Raw genomic sequence first — 21,225 nt, forward strand, 5'->3', positions numbered from 1 at the left:
GCAACTGTTTTATTTTTGGTCTAGTTAATCTTGAGGAAAATTTTATAAAGTAATCCAACAGTAATGTGCAGTTGGTGAATGGATACTCTTGACCGATTGCGTCACATGTCACATGCTTCTGCCAGAACCTCCCATGGTCAGTGCTGCACAAACAAAGCGGCCAAACACTGCGGCCTAAGTGTAAGTGCAATTAAAGATGATATAAATAAAGAATGAGTGTTTTCTCAGCAGCAAAGCTCTTGCTTAAGACAAAGAACAGTTAAACAGTCTCTTATCTAGAACACTGTGTACATGGTGACACATTTCCCTCCTCAGACTATCCGGTCTCACACAGCAGATTTTAATAGTCTTTATTGTCTTCTTTGCAATTCATTAAGTGCCAATGAGACCCAAGTGTGTGTTGTGAACTGCTCCTTTATTATTACACAGTGTCCCAGTAGCCAGTTAGTGCTCTTCTCATGAGAGAAAACAGGTCCCACAATGATGTCAGTGCAGCCGCTGTGGTTCATGCAGCACAATACATTGACAACCGGCATTCACATTGCCTTTGCAGATGCAGGATTTTTTTTCACTTTGAATTGCTAAAAACGATATGTGTGTGAAAATGTGAAGATGTGTGTCCATTGAGAGGTGCCTGAATGACAGAGAAGTTCATCCCTAGTGCCTGCCTTTCTAAGCTCTGCTGTGGGCAGGGCCATCTCTGCTGACAGTGGATGGTATGTGGCAGGGGCTCGGGGATTAAGGAGCTTTTAACCAGGACTGAGAGTGGCTCTTTCTTGCTGTGACAGGGAAGGGTGACAGGCCGTCAGCACACAGGGGACAGGCAGACAGCCAGCCAGAGACATCTGCATTCATTCAGGACAGCGGCTTATCCGTGCACAAAAGACACGCCCTCTAAAATGCTCTCCATCCACACTCTCACACTCTGTCTTACACACATATGCATGTACACACAAGATCATCTCTGGACACACATGGAGCATAGAGAGATACAAAACTTTGACTCCAGGATTGACCTTTGTTTGAGTTCATTCTGCATGGCAAACAGCAAAAGTAGAAAGGAACACACCACAGATGCAATACTGCTTGAAAACTTTTTTTGGTGTTTGGGGTGATGGTAAGTATGGCTGTTCAGGCCAAAAGTGTTTTAGAATCTAAAATGTTATTTATTTTTTAATTACAAAATTTTATAATTAACATCATAAACACTATCTTATTTATTTTTCTCAAAAGATCAAAAGAAATCTAAGTAGACATCAGTTAAGGATGGGTCTCCGAGAGAAGGCATCTGCCTCTTCTCCTTCCATCCTCCCATCCTTTCATAACCAGAAGGTTCAGGAGACAGGCAGAGTCAGGAAAGACCCTGGCTGGCCACCTAATCCCCTACTCCCATTCACCGGCACTGCTAATCTCCCTTCCCACCTCCCCACCTCTGCCACTATTGCCTCCACCTTCACCTCCGCCTCTCACTCAAGTAGTTCACAAAGGCCCTAAGCGCCTCTGTCCCGCCCCACTCACCACCCCACCCCCTTCTTGCACCCCTAACCTGCTCCGCCCATCGCTCCTACAGCAGGAGGCACCCAGCTTTCTAAGCCCAGGATCCATAATCCCGTGGGGTTGTGAGTTTGGGTGAGCCCTCATTGAGTGCTGGATAACTCTCTCCCGGACTCTGTTTTATTGTTGCTGCTGTTGAGAAGAGGACAGACATAAATGGAGTTTGAATTTCAATGTGCCTAACGACTCAGAGAGAGAGACAGCAGAATATGGACTGGTGGGCATCCAGGCGTTAAGGGTATTTTCAAGCAAACCATGGAGAAATTCATGCAAATGCTCTGTCCATGTGCAGCGCACTATATCCCGATTCACACATGATTCATCACATGAAAGACAGAGTGCAATATTTTTCAGTTCAAGCTTTTATTTCATTTAGTTTGTGTTTTATATTTAGGTCAAATTATCTGGGATAACAAATTCAATAATTAAACTAAATAGTTAAAATTACAACCTGTGAGTAAGTGCTAAACTTGACTAAATCTTCAGAAAATGGGTAATTCACTTTATCCTGGTGAAAGACTTTCATATTAGGTAATAATTGATAAATAAAATTAATTATTTATTGTAAAATTCAATCTAATGTCATTTTCTTTTTTAATATTTTTTTATTTTATTTTTATATAAAGGTAAATCCCTGTTTTACAAAGTGAGTGGATTATTGAGTTAGATTAATAAAAAAAAATCTCTGTTATTCAGTAGAAATTACAGCACTGATTTGCAAAAAAATGACGTGTGTGTGTGATAAAAGTGGTCACTGATAAATTGATAAATTTATCTGGGCTCATAAACATGCACATACGCACACAAACAAACAGTGGGCATATGAGGCATATGATTGCTCGCACAGTCACAACTAGAGTTCTGCATACACCAGTCGAAGTGAGTGTCTCAGCCTGACAGTCCCCTCACTGCTGCCATCTCTACCTCTTATTTACTGAAGCTATTTTTCCCATAAGTCACCATTCCTGTATTCATAAAGCATCATGGATGCTATAACTCACTCTTCACCTTTATGAATAAAGCCCCCAAATTTATGGTGATGGCGCTGAGGAGTAGTGGCCTCCGTGGTGACAAACTTCTCCCATTCTGTCACCACTGGCCTGAGCCGCTCAGGGCCTTCCATCAAACGCTCCAGATGGGAGCGCCACTTTATCGCTCCCCGGCTGGTGACATCACCTCGCTGCAGCACACGGAATTGATGATGAAAGCAAACATATCTATCTTAACTCACATTTACCAAATCAATTTTATTTTTACAGACCCTCAGCAGGCTTATTGGCATATTGACGGTTTACAGGCGGGAGGGAGGGTGAGTAGTGGGTGAGGGATGGTAAGCGGGTGGGCATGGAAAAGGAAAAGGGGGGGGGTTGGTCAGGAGGGCTTAGTGCCGTTTACCATATTTAATGCAGAGGGATGTCATCACTGAATATCCATTCTGAATAATGTGGTATTTCATCATAAATTCTTTACAACTTATTTACTTAATGGAAAGAGTTATGGCTTGCTGTCATGAAGGTAATTAAACATTGTGATACAGTGCTGCCTCGCTAGGATCCCATCTTTCCCCTCAGCCCCACCCGCCACACGCCTGCCCCTATAGACACACACATATGCACACTCACATCCCAGCTCCTCAGTTTTTTAAATACATATTATTATTCAAGCTCCCATAAATTACAACCAGATTAAAATTCATGAAACCTCTTTTTCCTTTATTTCCATCCTTGGGAAAAAGAATAACCCAGAGAGCTTGTTCAACTGGCTGTAAATCTCTTCAGGAGGGACAGAGACTTTATTAGGATTCTGTGTCATGAAAATGGGCAAAATTAAGAGTTTTTCTCTCACTTTAATATAAGAGAAATTTATATACTGAGCCTTACCCAGCACTTGATAATGAGGGAGAAGTTGTTTCTGGGGAAATGTGGTCCAGAAAAAAAAGAAAAAAAAAAAAGAAAAGAAATTTATTTTAGCTTCATTCAAGCCAAAACCACTGAGTCAGAGCCGATGGGCTAGAGTTGCGCGCTATAATGCAAACCAAACGAGCAGCAGTCCAAATCCAAAACTATTTATATGGGCCCAATGTTGATACTTACCAACACATTCTCATTCTTAAAGTGCAACAATAAAATGGCTTTGGAAGTTCGGGAAACTCTTGTAAGAGAAAGAATGCTTTATTGAATTGTGATTTTTCACTTAATTAACTGCATGGTCAGTGATTCTTAATGAGTTCTTGGTTCTGTCCTAAGAAGGGACAAAGGCCAAAAAATAAGGACTAAATTCTCACATTCAAATTATAGAGGCTCTATTTTGGGCGACTAAATGAAACTGATACTCTGCTGGCCGTTTGTCCTGCTCCATAAAACTGAACTAGCCTGACACTGACAGAGACCACAACTAACCTTTGACCTTGTCCTGTGACCCTGCATTCGATTATTTTGTGCCAGCTGACCAATATGTGATTTGCCAATAGCCACACTGGGTCCCTAACTGGGATGAAGAGGGGATTTATGGCTTTTCATTTTAATTGAGTTAAGAGCACAACCTCAGCTCCCATTTTTTTTTCATTGGCACTGCACTAGCATTACATCACTGGGCAACAAACGGCAACAACAGCCTTGTGGTCACTAGGCTAAATGTGACTATGACGACATGGGAAAAAAATTAAAAAAGACTCTTGTGAATGCTGAAGCGTATACTGGCCGAGGAACCCCTGCCTGTCAAAAGGTGTACAGAGAAACTGCAATATTTATATACACCTGAAGCCAAAGTGCAAGCTGCTGTGCTGCAAGGAGAGAAAATGTCTTTTACTCTCTCTGCAATCTCTAAACCACAGAAAATGTTTCTGAATCCTTGTTATTCAACTGGTTCAGAGCACTCAATGAAACATTAACATCTCTCAATCGTCTATGTGTGTGAAGGTCTTAAGAATATGACAATGAACTCTTCTGTTATGTATATTATGTTTGGTTCCTACCTCCCAGCCTTGAGTGGGATCTTGGAGATGAGGCCTGTGTTCTCCTTCATATGGTCCAAAGCGCTCCCCAACATTTACTTTCCTACAGCTCCAGATGCCCAGGCCCCCATCCGGAACTGTTGACTCTCGCAGTTCAAACTCCAGGGGAATGGATAAATCTTGGGGTAAAAAGATGCTCTGGTGTGGGAATGACAAGGGGTTCTGGGGTGAAGCTGCATCATCAGAGAGTTGAGGTGATGCTGGGTCCTCTGCTAGGGTGGAACTGGCTGTAGGATCACCGTCAGAGCCACACACATCATCTAAGATGTCAGACGGATAAAGGGTAAAGTCATCATCACCTTCACCTGCAAAAGAAACAGACTCTGTGTCTGAGTCTCTGTGTACGGTTGATGAAAAGTGACATATTTGTAACTCTTGGAATATAAAAACAAGGAAACTGCCTACAATGACAATGGCTCTAAAGAAACTTTCTGTCTTAATTTTATTGTAACTGTGGAGGATGAATGAGCGAAAAATACTAAGTGTAATGTACTGTACCATTTTTAAATGGTTTTATAATGCTTATTAAAGCATTACATGGTTTTGAAAACAAAGGATTGTTTCTCAATTTTTTTTTGTTTCGAGGTTTTAAACAAAAGGTCTTGATTCTGTTTGGATTGTGCTCAATGGCAAGAGACTATAACTTGAACACACCTGTTTCTCACACACATACACGCACACACACATGCAGATCTAATTTATATTAAATACAGAACGTGTCAAAAGACTTTAACTCTTTTGGAGTTAAAAACAAGCTCTACAACAACATGGTACGGTCTGCCATTTTGTTGAGCTGATGCCAGGGTGGCTAAGCAGGGTCTACTCTGCATTGTACAGCTCTGACTGTTTTATATTTCCTTTTCCTGAGCTCTTTCACTGCTGTACAGTGCAAACAGAGGGAAGCACATGGAGGTTAATTGTGAATAGAGTGAAACAGGACATAGAAGTACAACCCTTGAACCCACACTGGGCTTCTTCAGAGTGGCACAGGTGGCTGGCAGGGCTTGATAATGAAAGAGTTATTGAATCATTCACAGGGTTGACATAGCATGCAGATGGACCAAGTATCAATGCTCTGGGGTCTTAAAAATTCAAACATATTTGTCTTAAAATTCAGCAAGCTAAAATAAAGTGCAGAAACCAGAAACATAGATGCATTTACATGCAAAAGCATACAGGCATTGAAGACAAGTTCCCCAAAATTAGAAAGGTCAAGCAATCAGATAAGTATGCAGACAAATAAAGATACCAGCTAGCGTGACAAACTGCTAGCCAGGTGTCACACGGTGAGAGAGACGGACACCACAAGCCGGAAATGATCCACAGGAAGCCACTGCTCCCCCAGTGTGCATCTGTGGTGGGCTATGCCTAACGCAGGTTGACAGACCACGGGAAGAGAGGGCTCCACTAATGAGGCTCCACAACCCATCCCTGTGCTGAGGAACATTCCTAAATTGCTGCCTGTGTGACACTGTACCGCTGCGCTGTCAGCTATGAAGGCTTTGATCCACAAACATACACACACACACACGAGCTTCTTGCTCACTGGCCATTAAGTAACCATGATTCTGTGGGACTGATGGGGTCACTGGCCACAGGTGGTCATAAACTAACCTCAGAGATTAACTCAAGACACAGACAATCATTTAACGTTTTTTTTAGCCCTCCTTTACGCTGCTACACATTCTACTCTTTCTAAACATTATTTAAAGCAATAGATAAGTGAAGCAGATTGTATACAAATATCTTTAAAATACGTGTAACTTCCACTATAGCAAGATCGAAACACATTTTCTGAAGAAAGGGAATGAAAAAACTACTTCACATGTAGTTAAACTATTTTGAGCTATTTTTCTCTGCCAGTTGAGAATCATAATTTCTGTCAGAATGTGTGTTTGCTGTGGGCGAAAAAAAAAATGCACAAACATATTTTGCTGAATCAGCTGTCTCGTTTTGTCTTGTTTTTGTGTTATATAGTACTTATGTATTGTACGTGTATTTGTTGAACCAGGTCGACAACTTAAGTATTTCTCAGTCATTGTGTGCAGCAATACCCTATCACAGTGTCTGAAAAACTATTGTGTTTGACACACACACTGTGTGGGCCCAGCGTGTTTGAGGAGAAAGTCTTTTAAAGACTCTGCTGAGTTGGGTCGGGCATGAAACCCAATGTGACTCTGGGAGTCAATGTAATGATTTTCAGCACTGTGAGACTGTGTAACGTGGTTATAGTCCTGGATGTGAGGCTTGCCATATGGTGGAGGGACAAGAGCTTTTAAAGGTAACTGTATCCCTCCATTGCTGTTTCTCCTCTGACATTTCCCCCCTTCATGCTGGCCTCCAAGTTTATATTTGATTTAGACCAGAAATTCCCCTGTTCCACCGGACTCAACGAGAGCATTTGAGCTCATAAACATATATGTTTCTGTAAGGTAAACTTTGGCCGAAAGCAAATATGCTATGTTCAGAGTTTTAGAAATTCTGGTCTTGTGTGCAGATGACTGATAAGTAAAAGACTACAGCTCTGCTCTGACATGTGGGGCAGTACAGGGACACTTTACACAGATGACCAAATCGGTATGGATGTGTGTATGTCTATTTCTGTGTATCTTTGCCTACTTGAAGCAAATTGTCTTGTTTGTTTGTTTGTTCAGTAATGTAGATTACTTCATCACTGTAAGCTGACGCCCTTCATCAAAGCAGGAGAATTCTGGGTAGAGAAGGGGAACTCCAGTTTGAAACAGCATCTTGGCTGCATTGACATAGATGGCACATCATGATAGCAACATAGGGTAAGTAAATAAATACAAAATCCATGTAACCAAAAGACAACAGATAAGCTTTAGAATGCCATAATAAGGAAAATGATATCATCTCTGCTTTAAGATCGACCAATAGCATAGGAAAAACAGCATGACACTGTGCATAAACACAGACATGCACACACAGGTTTATATCCCATATGTGAAAATGCTCACGCCAAATTCATTAATTTTTATTAAGAGGGAAAACATTTATTCCTGCGCCTGGTATCTGCATGGGTGGAATGATTTTCACCTCTGCCACGAGGTGTTGGGTGGAATCATACATCACACAATTACCCCGAGCAGTGAGCAGGGCCGCCATCATCAGGGAGTGAATTAAAGATGATAGAAAGAGCTATTAATCACTGTGACAAAGCCCCTAATGGAGGTGTGACCCAGCCACTGCTGACGGGATGCCAAGGGGACGCACCCACGGGACAAATGGATACATATGTTTACAGAGAGAAATAACCTACCTGTGGACATAGTCAACACCCCCTCTTATTTTTTTTCTACACTACTATCTTTCTTGCTCTTACTCTATTTCTGTCAATTCTAACTATTGTCTGTCATTAAAGCTATGGCATGTAACTTTTTAAAATATATTTTTGTAAAAATATGCTCCCCTTTATCTTAACTTTATCTTAATGTGGAGAGGTACTGTTGAAGCCTCTTGTGAAGTCAGACTTATTGACCAGCACTAGCAGCATTGCAGAGATATTTGCTTCCAAACATTTTTGAGTGAGACTCACTTCTAAATAATCAGAGGATGTAAAGTATTTCTTCTTAAATATAAAGTTCTGGGCGACTGTCATTTATTGTAATTTCATAGGCAAACCATAGCAGATTCTATCAGAGTGTAGCAAAGCAGAGGTGGGCAGAGTAGACTCATTTTGAGTTTCAAGGGCCAGTAGGTAGCTTAGTTGCACACAGTAGCTTTAATTATATTTTCTATGCAGTTATTTCAATTGATATTAATTTGGAAGTGTAATATTCTCAAATCTTTTACACCACATGATTGGCAATATTTTCACGAAATCTGTAATCTGATATTACATTCAAGTGAAACTAAATTATTTGACAGGCAATAAATGTGACCAGCAGAATCTTGTATTTTTGAATTTTTGTATTTTTTTTCTCCAACACTGCAATTGTATATGATGTATAATGCTAAACACAGTATAAAACGTGTGATGTAAGGTGAGAACATTATTCATCTGCACTTCATCTAGCTAGATTGAGAGGTCTACCAGTTGACTGATGGGGTCTTAGATCATGAAACCTTATGAGGACTGGCCCTCATGCCTATCTGTAGACATCATTTGTTACCTGTGATAACAGACGAAAGGGACCCAGCTTCCCCTTGTACTTTGGGTCAAACATAATCCCACATGATCCCCTCCATTAGTCATCATCCAAATTCTAAAACTGCACTCTTTATCATTCCTCTGCTTTCTATTCATATCAATAAACAAATCATGACTTGGAACAACCACAGAAGTATATTTTTATTGTACTTACTGAACTGCTGTTAAACCAACTTTGGAACTCTTTGGAAAAGTCAGACTGTGGGACTGAAGAAGCCAGATCTTGATTGCTATTATTGTACATTCAGTCATTTGCCTGAAAAATGAAGATACCCTCAGGGAGAGGTAGGTGTAGACATCTGGAAGAAACACTTAATTGTGACTGAATTTGAAACAGGAAAAAAGCATCTTTAATTTGGTTAATTTTCACAGCTACTGCCAATCACAAAATGGTTGATGTTGATTTGCTAAGTGCTGTTAATTACAGTGTACTAGTTTGTGCATAGATTCCCTCAGCAGGGTGTATAGAAGAGTGTTTGGAGCCCCATGCCCCCAGGAGAGGCAATAAGCTTCCTAATTAACTCTGTCTTTGTGCTTAATGGAGGCCCTAGCTCTGCTTTTAAGGGAGTCTTTTGGTCTGCAGGTCCATTGGGGTGACTGTGGAACTGACTGATACAAACCACAAACATCCATGAGTTTAGGTCCCTCTCTCTCCCCCCTCTCTCACTCTCTCTTCCTCTCTCTCTCTATATATATATGGCCATCTATTTCACCATTGTGGTCTTTAACCCAAAAAAAAAAAACAAGTAAAAATTTTAAATTAAATCTGGATTGTTTTTGTCTTTGTCAAATTGTAAAACATACATTTATCCTCATTTTATTTGTCTGTTAAAGAAAAGCAAAAGTCATGGAGGAATGGTCTTTGCTTAAAATTATGTAAAAGATAAAACACAGTGGAAAGAGGTTTGAATGTACTTACACTAAATTATTTCCCGGCTGCTAATTAAACCTTGGAAAATCTTACACTTTGTCCTTTAATGTGATTTAATGGAAACCGTATCACATCACCTAAAATGTTCGAACAGGCTGTAGTTCAGGTACTGTATGTGCTAATAAATTCCTATGCATGCAGTTTACAAATCTCGACATGGAACTAGCGCGCTCACACACACACACACACAAATCTCAGAGCAAAGAGAAGCAAAGCTCTTTACACAGTCCTAATTAATGGGATCACTGTCTGTCTATGTTTTTTAAAGCCTGTGTTAGTCAACTACTCCCCATTCAAAAGGGAAAACAGTCCATTAAGGGTTCTGAGCCGACTTACCAATTAACAATGCACAACAACCTGAAACTTATAGCTGGTCTATGTGCACACACACATACACACCTAATTAATTAGCATTAGTTGTGATTAATAATGAGGGTCCTTTAATGGTAAATCTGCAGCTCTGATGGCAGGCTGACACAACAAAGGCGTCTGTGTGCACGGTAGGATTTATCTGGGGAGCTGCTCTGGGATTTTAACTTGTTTCTCACAGGCCTGACAAATGGCCTATTAATTATCTAATGTTGTCTGACAACTGCTGCTTGATAAAGACGTATGTTTGGACAGGGCGAGGTGGGGAAGATACAGCGGAGGAAAAGCAAGAGGTGTGTGCTAGTCAAAGAGAGAGAGTGAGCAGGGAGTGAGAAATTGTTTGCATAAAAGAAAAAGTATGTGAGAATGAACCGACACTATAGCTATTGAGTGACAAACATACAGTACACACACACACGATTCAGGCGTTACTTAATACATTTGTATTAAAAAGAAAAATAGCTTTGCTTCTACTTCTCTGGTTGTTAGGAATAATCAATAAGAAGGATTAACAAACTACATTTATTTTTAATGAAATGCACACAGAGATAGATGCTCAGCACACACACACACACACACACACACACACACACACACACACACTTTACATCCTAAAACCACAATCAATATCATCAATGAGGAAACCTCCACATCAGCCTCACCATTTCATATCATTAAGTCTCAAACAACATGGACCATAAGGGCATTTCTTTACCACACTCCTCCCTCCACCTCAATCTCCCTTATTCACACTCTGTCCTAACTCTGATTTGTGGAGTTCATCTTCTGCTTGTATGTTGACAGGTGTTTCTAACGCCAGTTGCCATACAATATTTATGATTCTTTCAGGTCCACATTTGGCCTAATGAGATAGGATCCCAGTTGGGCGTTAACTCAGGCCTGTCAAATGTAAAGTAAATAGAATAACATCCCGGCACTTGCATAGTTTTCACATTATTTCCAAAGGACACCGTGTGCAAAGACACATTTACTACTTATTCCTAAAGTAAAACCAAATGTTTATTAGTAACATACGATACATGTAAATGTGAACATGCATAGATAAGCATCCCAACCCCCAATCTTCTCTCTCTCTGTCTTTATTTCTCTCATGTCATGGCTAACTGCCATTGGGTCCTAATATAATTATGGCTCACAGTTGTGCACATTTGAAAAATTGATTCCTTTGATGAAATGTGAGTGAGGCAGGTCTAGGCCGTGCAGAGAGGGACGTATATCCAGAGCGGTTTGTGCTAGCTCCCCCCCCTCCCGGAAACCTTGTGGAAGCCCCCTGGGTACTAAACCGCCAGCCCAACCCTGCACAGGCTGGCCCAGTTGTTAAAAGAAATGATAGCATATGTGCTTTGTTTAAGTTTGATGTCTTCATAATGCATTACACAATCAGATTGATTTGACAATTTCCATTATACTTGATAAAATATTAATGTAGGCCTGAGGATAGTGGTTCTTATCAAAGAGGGCAGATCTGCAGTGCAGATGGGAGCTCTGGTCTTTAGGGAGAAGGTTGTTATTCAGTTAAAGTTGAACAAAATTGTAGGCAAACAAAACCTGACTACTTGAAATGTGCACTTCTAAGTAAAAAAAAAAAAAAAAAAAATCTAAGTTATGCAACCAAGCACGAATATATTCAAGTGTTTGACATGAGTAATCAGGTTCACCCGAATGAGATCAAATGTAAGAAGTTGTACTGTAAATCAGTGATTCAATACCCATGTCTCCACAATTGTATTGTGTAATATACAAATACTTAGGGCAAAAGAAAGGAAAAGTCTGGCGGGCCCTGAGTGCATAGTGCCGTTGGCTGCTATCCCAAATGAAAAATTTCTACTGAAGAAAAATCTGGGCTAGACAAATTTCACATTAGTTTTAGATTTGCCTCAGTTGAAACCTGTAAAACCAGTGTCAACGCATACTGTGTTCTGGCATCATGCAAAAACACATAGTACTGTTTGTTGTTAGCTCTGTAGCCTGATTCATCTGTTCAGGGGATCAGATTAAAGGATACTGTATTCATATGTGTCCACTGCACTTAAATCTCATGTTGTATTAACATTCAGCTCTAGAATTTACATCCATATCATGATGATGTTCTCAAATTTCTGTATTTGCTTTGTATATTAAAAGGTAAAACAGCAACACCAATATAGAGGTGAGCCTCCTTCACCCCCATTCTCCCTTTTCTCACCTGTCTCCTCTCTCCCTCGTTCCCTTCACACCCTTCTCCACACCTCTCAGTGTGTTCAGCCACCCCACATCCATCACAGCCCAGAAATTTAAGGAGCCAAATTGGCCTCATCTGTCTCAATGTTGGATGCAGATGGAGTTTCTTCTGCTGAGGGAGGTGCAGTTAGTCACCCCTGCTGCCCCCACCTCCTCAATCTACTGCCTTAAAGCCAAGGCAGCCTGCACCGGTGTAAACACTATGGAGCCATGTTATGGGGCCAGTTTGTGGGATAAAGAGGGCACAGCAGTGAAGTGACCACTACCCTGACCACACACACTAAACTGCTTCATTTACTTTTCACTCAATCACACTTCTCTTTTTTTTTTCTTCTTTTGTTTTTTCCATCTAGTCTTCATTCTTTCTCACTTACTTATATTGCAAGCACACATACACACACCTACACAAACACAAGCACTGGTGGCCATAGCACAGCCCGCAGTCTCCAGCAGCCTGGTCAGAACTGACTCGTTAATAAAGGCCCTAAATGAGGCAGCATGCATAAAACATGAAGCACCGCGTGCTGCCGTAATGAACTGCTGCTCCATAATTGCATCTCAGAGCCGTAAAATGAAGACAAAATATTTGAAGAGAGATTCTGTCACCTCTCTGCAGACGCAACACTAATCACAGGCATTCTTCAGGGCCCTCGGGTTCTCCCCCTGACAGAGAGCAGGGGCTAAACGCCTGGGGCGAAGACGTTGGCAACGCCCTCCAACTAATAGGACATAATTGAATAATTGCTGATTAAAAAATAGTGGGAGAGGTAATAGTATAACAGTGTCCAGTGTGTTATCTGAAATGATCCCATTGGGGAGAAGAATATGATAATAAGGCACAGGACTCCATAACAAAAAACATAAATCTACAACACCTAACACATACTGGGAAATGATTTAATTTATTTAAGGGGGCAGTTCATGTTGCTGTGGATTATTTTAATGGATAATAGATGAGATGGTGCAAAATCAGGGTAGAAATTTGTTGTTTGTACCTGTTTGAGGAACCAGATGGGTGAACATATTTAGATTATTCAGCCAACCAATCTGTCACACGAAACTAAATTGAACTAACCAATAAGTTAAACTATCGTGTTTGAAATACACATTGACTTATTGAGGAGAAAAAAATAAACTAAATAAAAAAAAAACAGAATCTCCTGAAGACACGTACACACACACACACACACACACACACACACACACACACCACAGTGACAAGCTCAGAGACAGGCAAGCCTCCAGATGAGAGATTGGAGTCCCAGCCAGGGGTGTCACCCAGACAGTTAGAGAGTTGCTGTTGTGACAGGGTGGCTGCAGTGACATAATGAAGGTGCTGCAGTTGTCACAGGGGGTCAGTAGTGATCACACTGCCCAGCTGTGGGGGGTTAGGGACATGTATAATGAATCCACCAATGACAAATGGTCCTCAACTTGGGGCTGAGGCATCTGACAAACTCAAACACATCAGTTGGACACCTCGAACACATTGGCAACAAACAGCACAAAGACACAACAAAAGCACACACAGAAAGTCAAGAACATAATTTAAAGAGAAATGTCCACATTCCTATATTGATTCTCTAATTTTGACAAATGTATGTATTTATAGCATACATGTGAATGTATCATTACCAACTTTTTGTGGAGGAGCCTTGATATTCTTTTTGCTCAGCTGCACTTAATGTCTCTTTTCCCTGTAAAACTGCTGAAAAGAGCCCTTAATAATGCTGCTGTGGCACTACAGAGGCAGGTCAGAGGTTATCAATGCAGTCATTGTTTAACATGCACAATGGTTCACATGAATTCAGAAAACAACCCTAGTACATTTATTGAGCCTGTAAAAAATGGCCTCTCCAGCAGGGGTTCTCAGAAACGAGGCCTGTGTATGTTAAAGAAGAAAAAAGTTTTGGGAAGCAGAGGTATTTTTAATTTGACAAGCTGACCACCTACTACCAACCTGACATCCTCCATTTAATATTTTTGGATATAAATAGGCTTTGTCTGAGGTTGCGTTTCCACTCTCAGGGTCTGCTTGCCTCTAGCACTACCCCAGCAGCAGGCCAATTCCACCTTAACTTTGTTACAGAACTTGTTACATACAATAATGTCCGCAGCTAAAGAGACTGTCCAAACCACAGTGCGACATGTGGAATGGGCCCGGGAATGGAAAGGTCCTGGAGAGGATGTTTGTTTAATGATTGTTGGAAGGTTAACATTCAGCCCTGTGCCCCAAGCAACAAAATCCCCCTCAGAGCACTGAAGCTGTTTATGTTATTTGTTATGGATGTCAATTTCCCTCTATTTAGGAGGTGATTTAACTGGACAATACAGTGGGACCGCGCTCTTGTATGAGGATTGTTGTCTCCCTGTGTAATACACGACACAGCTCTGCATGGGAGTTTGGACATAAACAGTGTGGGCCATTGTCAAGGCTGAGAGGGGCATTCAGCTTGACTATGGAAAAACCTGCCACTTCAAACTTGTATTTTAACATTTAAATTTTAAGACCTAGGGATTCAACACCACACTATGCTTTGATTTCATTTAAATATTGTAATAATTATATTGTAAACATTTTCTTTACTGCCACTTCTTGGATATATGTGTTACGATGCATATCCTTAAATTACTGAACAACAATAAAAGTATTGGTCACTGAACTGGTCACTTAATTCCATCACCTGTTTGGATGACAAATGGTAATTTTACACTAATCACATTCATATTATGAAATAGGAAGCACGTAAAAGCTGCTCAGTTCTTACTTGTATTTTTATCTGTAAGAGAATGAAAGGTTCCAAGTGTAGTGAGTCTGTGTGTGTGTGTGTGTGTGTGTGTGTGTGGGAGGGTGGGGTGGAGGGGGGTGGACAAAGGTAGGGGGTAGACATAAATGGAGAGTGACAGCTGCCCAATGACAGCGAGATTGAGGTAGGAATGCAAAAGGACAGTGAGAGAAGGAGAGGAACATGACAGTAACAGCAGTTCAGATTAGACTGAGATCACATGAGCATACACATGTACACACAATTCAAAGCACATCACCGATACTACTCCACGCTCAGGGGGAGGTAGATGGGAAATGCGGTTCGGTGCGAGTGCTCAGTGTGTCATTCGGACAGATGAGAAGGATCACAGAAATCCCCTGTTTCTTCTTCCTAATTCAAACAAACAGGGACTCTAAGCAGAGCCACATGGCCTCCCTTAATGACTGACGTTTTGTTTAAGAACCATCCATAATGACCTGGTTTGAATTTAAATACTTGGTGTTTATATCGCAATGAGCTGCCAATTTTCACCAATGCAAAATTCCAAAGTGCTTGAGTGACTTGGAGACTGTTGACTTCATGCTTTTTCTCTCTCTTTGGTTTTCCTGTTTTGTACATATTTGGAGTGGCATGACTGTAGAATTAATGACAGATTGCCGAACCACAAACATGAAATAAAAGAGATTATCAGGAGATCTCTTACACTAATGCATTTGATAGAGTATTACAGTATTTTAACAAGTCATTTTAAATCCTAAATTTCACCTATATATGGTGCTTATATGTTTGAAACTGTATTAGTCAGGTTCATTAAACAAATCATTGGCTTTCAGCTTGTCCCTTCAGGGGACAAGCCACAGTGGAACATGCTCCCCACATTGATTTGGCAACTCCGGATGCCCTTCCTGCCTCAACTCTACAATTTTATCTGGGCTCAGGACCCGGATAAAATGGGCCACACCTGGTGGGGTGGCATTCGAACCTGCAGCATTCTGCATCCCAACCCAATGCTCTACCACTGTGCAAATATAATTGACTGATATCCATTGTCTTTTTGCTGTTGGTATTGAAGTATGTCCTGTGTCTTATCAGTTTTACTCAAAGAAATGCATGAATTGCCATGTTTAAAAATGCAGGAAGAACTCAATGAAAACATAAAAAAATTACATCTACACCTGTAAAGTAAAAGCAAAACATTTTAAGAGAGCTGTACATTGACTAAGGGAATAAAGCAATTACAAATCACAGCAGCACAAGACTAAACTTTTTTTAAAACTCTCGATACATTGACGATGCACTAAAAACAGCCAGAATGGGAAGCATCCCCCAAAGAAATTAAAGTGTTGCAGCCAATTAATAATCGCCTCATTTTAACCTGCTGCATGCACTCATGCAGCCAAAAATCAATCAGGGTCCATTTTTTCCCCTACTGATGGACTGCATAGAGTGAAAGAACGCCAACTCAAAACTAACAATGCCACAGGATTTGTACATAGATGAAAATCAATTGTAATTAAAAATGAACAAGTGTTCCGCTTTAAACACTCAAAGAGCGCATTGGTCATTAAATACATTTTCATCAGGTATCAGCAAAACGTTAAAATGAAGTCAACGGCTTCTTTCTCCTTTGGGATAGCACTCAATTCTTCCACACTTCCATGGTGAATTTACCCATGCTTGCTTTGCAATCAAAAGGCACAAAATTAAGTATCAAACAATTTAATGTGATGTGTCACTCTCCAAAATGTTCCATATTAGAAGCTCTTAATTAAACTTTCAAATTCAAATGTACTAATCAGTTTGCAGCAGAGTGGGTGCTTGTTTTTCCCACATGAAACGCTACGGCTGGCCAGCCCGGCCCATTGCCTGCTCATTAACATGAAGGTGTGATTTGCATTTCCTGATGGACTGTTCCAGTTTTTAATATCCTTCTTTCTGCTCTTACATCAATCACTGAAGAGGGAGGCCACTATAGGCCACTATTAACCGTCCAAATCTGCCACAAAACAAATATTACAAGAGTTCACTAATTTGGAGATCAAAAAGCCACTTGTCCATTATATAATTGAAATGAAGGTGGAGTGTTGCACTTCTGAAGAGTTCTATAATTACCAGCTGTTAATTGCACACTTGTGGTGTCTCACTTTTAATTAAAAAAGAGCGGTTCGTTGCTGGACGATAAGCAACGGTGGAGAGGCAGTGGTTTAATCAACAAAGCGAAAGGAATTTGTTTCTGCTGTGGCCAGCAGCCGGCTGGAGAAATCTTCAAATAACCCAGGGAGATTAAAACGTGTCCATTAGGACCAGTCAGGTTTTATTTGGGGTGGCAGGAGCAAGGTGCATTTGAAGTCGTCCCGCTGCAGAGTGCTCGGCGAAGCACGGCTGGGGGTGTGGGTCTAATCAGCCTGCTGCTGGCCCTGAGCGTTCAAGTGGAGGAATTGGACCCTGCTGGTAGTGGGAAAAGGAAGGGAGGAAAGTAGAGAGGAGGATAAAAAGGATGAGGGTGCAATGAGGTAGTTGGAAAGGAAAAGCATCCCCCATCACTCTCCCTTTCCTCTCCTCTCCCTTTTCTCTCTTTTCCCGCTGCAGCCTGTTATTTGATTTTATTTCTGAATAATGTGACAATCAGCAACAACAGGCTTTAAAGAATATGTCCTCCTTGCAAAATGGCAGGTTCTTTCACACATTAGTCATTGAAAGACAGCCTGGTAATCTCTATGAGCATGCGCTATCTCTCCAGGATGTGTCAATGCCCCTAGACAATACACAAACAACCCCAGGTCCTTTTGGACATACCAGAGAAAGCACTTTCACCTATTCCATGACTTATTGAAATTATAGCAGCGCAGTATAAACTAGGTACAAGAAAACATTTCTGTTCTTGATAGTCCCAACATGTGGCCATAACTCACACAGTGTTTATATAAAACAGACAGTTGCCTTGGTCAGCAACTCTGGAGCTGGTGCCAGGTCTTCAAAAGCCTTGGTGCACCAGTCACATACAGTACATGACTGTGATAACCTCATTCACCCTTTCTCTGACCCCTGTGCTCCTGTACTGGTAAAACTGTCTGCCAGGAAGTGTCCTTCGCTTCCTCCCCTGTTCAATCAACACCTGTCACTAAGGCGACCAGAATGAAGATGTACAGGCACTGCCTGAAGAGACAATTGCACATCAGCGGCTGATTAACTCACAGAAACCCCCTAATTATTCTTTGTTAGATAATTAATGGTTAGAAGCCAACTAAATAAAGGTCATTTTTTGTATCAAGCTTTTTAATAAACACGTAATCATAGATTCAAGATATAATAACAGAATCACTAGGGGCTTCCCAAACCCCTTGAGTGTTGCAACTCTTTCAGATAAAGGGCTCTGGGTTTATCTAAGGAAACAGTCGCTGGGGCGAGGATGGTCTGGCCTCACTGACAGATTAGTCCAGCCCAGGCCCACTTCCTGCCTGCTGAGGACACTAATTAGAAGGAAGGACTGACACCACAATAAGAGCTGACAGTTGAGTGCACTTAGTACAGCTTCACACAATCCACTGTTGTATTAGTACTGCAACCACGCCAAGCAATAAATTTCATCACATTAGCCTGTGCTTATCTGATGTGACAAAGTTAACCTGGATGTTGTTTAGACACAGACGTACAAGGGCAGTTCTGAGAAAACTGTGAGGGTGCTGATTTATCAGTTTAAGTAAGTCTTTTATTTGAAATGTTATCAACCTCACAGTCTCTGCGTCTCTTTTTCTCTTTCCAGCTTCCTCCGTCACTCCACCCCTCTCTCTAGAAACACACATACTGAAGGAGACAAAAGTTATTGTGTGCCTGGCTGGTTCCCAGTGTTAATGACGTCCTGTTTACAAACACATTGAGCAGTGTTGCAGGGGTCATGGTCGCTCACAGTGTCTCACACTGTCTGAGTGAGTCTTATATGTTATCCTTTAATTCAAATGACCTTTGACCTAATGAGGCATTCATATAACTACCTCTGGGAAAAATATAAACACAACACAAGGATGTATCTCATTCAACAACTGCAAATACATATGTGCATAAAACACAATATAGGAATGCAACACACCCACTCACAGACAATATTCTAATCTTAAAATCACCAAATGAAGGAATAATTTGCTGTTACCCAAAGGGCAAATTTGCAGTATAGTTACAGATACATGGATTTAATAGGCTGAGCTGTTTTACAACACCAGCATGAGCTGAGCTTTTGTTTTATTTTCAGAGGTGCTGGCTGTTATTCGATTGTTTTACACTGGCTGGGAGAATTTTATTCCAGAGGCGCTGTGTGTGTTGTGGAGGGTGATTGAGTCAGAGATATATATATATATATATATATATATATATATATATATATATATATATAGAGAGAGAGAGAGAGAGAGAGAGAGAGAGAGAGAGAAAGAGACAGAAAGAGACAGAGACAGACAGAGAGAGATAGACAGAGAGAGAGACTGAGACAGAGAGAGAGACAGTGAGAAAGAGAGAGAGAGAGACAGAGACAGAGACAGAGACAGAGACAGAGAGACAGACAGAGACAGAGAGAGAGAGAGAGAGAGAGAGAGAGACCTAAGTTTGTGTAAAAGCAACAGGAGTGTGTTGTAGCTGGTGACATTGTGTTGGTATTAATCGGAAAGCTAATGTCCCCTGTGCTGAGGTCCAGCACAGATGGACGCTCTGAAGGACAGACTAAAATTAATCCAAAGAAGTTCACTGAACTAAGGAACAATATCTTAAAAATGAATCACAATCTTTCAAATCAATCATTTATGATGCTTCGTAATAATTTTCTGCATCATTAGCTAAAATAGTTTAACATGGCACTGGTCTGACATTTGACAACCTTCAAATGCTTGCTGTAAAATATTAAAAGTTACTGAGTTTGTGCACGTTTCAATTTGCTTCCGTCTCTGCATCTGTGAGTGAGGTAAAATGTGCTCAATTGGAAAGTGGGCATTTTCCAGGGCTCTCTGTGGCTGTGCCAGCAGGCGGAGCAGTACGTCAGCATGGGTCGAACGCCCCAATATGCCTGTCAGTTCATGGGACACCCCAAAGGAGAAGGGCAAGAGGCAGCCCCCACCAACCTTGCCCATCCATCATCATGACACCACAAGCTGCAGTCATGGAAACCCCACCACTGGCCAGTTGCTCTGGGCCAGAGCTGGGAGGGGAAGGGGGAGACAGGGCTCACCATCCATTAAAAACACATTGTTTTGTTTATTATAACCAGTTAATGAGGTTGAAGTGAAGCCTCGCTTTGTTTTTCAAACACTTCCAGAGGGGATTTGGAGGCAGATGGCCCTGTTGCTGGGTTTGGGCAAAGAAACTCATAAGTGCCTGGGTGTTTTATATTGTTTCTATAGATTTTATGAGAATGGAATTGGCCATGTTAGGAGTGAGAGCCTTGGTTCTAGTAAATGAATTGTTTTTAGGGCTAAACTCCATATGCTGAGCTCAGACTTTGCTGCATTTTCAATTGGCCTCCGGTTCATGAATTCAACAGAAGTCTTGTTGTTGACCCTACAGCCAACACTAACAACAGACATAACTGACATTACTGCAGTGGCTAAAAACTGTTTACCCCTGTCAGTGAAATGCATGTACCAATAAATAAAGAAATAAATGTTGTCTGTCAAGATTCTCAGCCATCTAGGCCATTCTTCAATGAAAGTCATTTTATTATTTGTTGGTGGTAAACTGGACTACTGATCCGTTTTTACAAAAAACATTTTGTCAAAAAAGGCTTTCTCTAAATGTAGGGAATAAAAAGTAGAGTGCATTAGCAGCATCAGCGGTTTGTGGAGCCAGAGGCCCCCTGTCTCACTGTCTGGTGGAGATATGAGACAGGGCCCACTCCCTGTTCGGCCGCAGCAGGGGCTGGGCTGCCCGCTGACATGCCTACTTTAATTGTTAGTATTAAATCACTTGCACTTTAACTCAAGATGTTATCTGCCAGGCGTTAAGATCTTTTACAGTAGCAAGTGTGCACTGCTCAAATGTGAAACACCCTAGTGACACAAAGATATTCACTGTAAGCGTCACCCATTGCATGCAGAGACTGATATGTGTGTATGTACACAGACATGCAGTCAGATTAAACAAACACTTCTACACACGCGCACACACACACGCAAACACAATGGATTCTTGTATTGGA

General features: G+C 41.1%; 1 protein-coding gene across 14 annotated transcripts in view; it reads right to left on the minus strand.

The window, feature by feature from the left end:
* The window catches only part of mecom (MDS1 and EVI1 complex locus), a 127,865-nt gene that overhangs the window by 82,512 nt on the left and 24,128 nt on the right, over window positions 1–21,225 (minus strand). For 13 of the 14 annotated variants that reach the window (XM_067506822.1, XM_067506828.1, XM_067506826.1 and 10 more), the window contains exon 2: window positions 4,529–4,872. In XM_067506822.1, the coding sequence (XP_067362923.1) occupies window positions 4,529–4,872 (344 nt within the window). The remainder of the gene's footprint in view (window positions 1–4,528; window positions 4,873–21,225) is intronic. The other variant, XM_067506829.1, reaches the window with a different exon arrangement.

The sequence above is a fragment of the Channa argus genome, chromosome 6 (assembly GCF_033026475.1).
Source record: "Channa argus isolate prfri chromosome 6, Channa argus male v1.0, whole genome shotgun sequence".
NCBI classification, from domain to species: domain Eukaryota; kingdom Metazoa; phylum Chordata; class Actinopteri; order Anabantiformes; family Channidae; genus Channa; species Channa argus.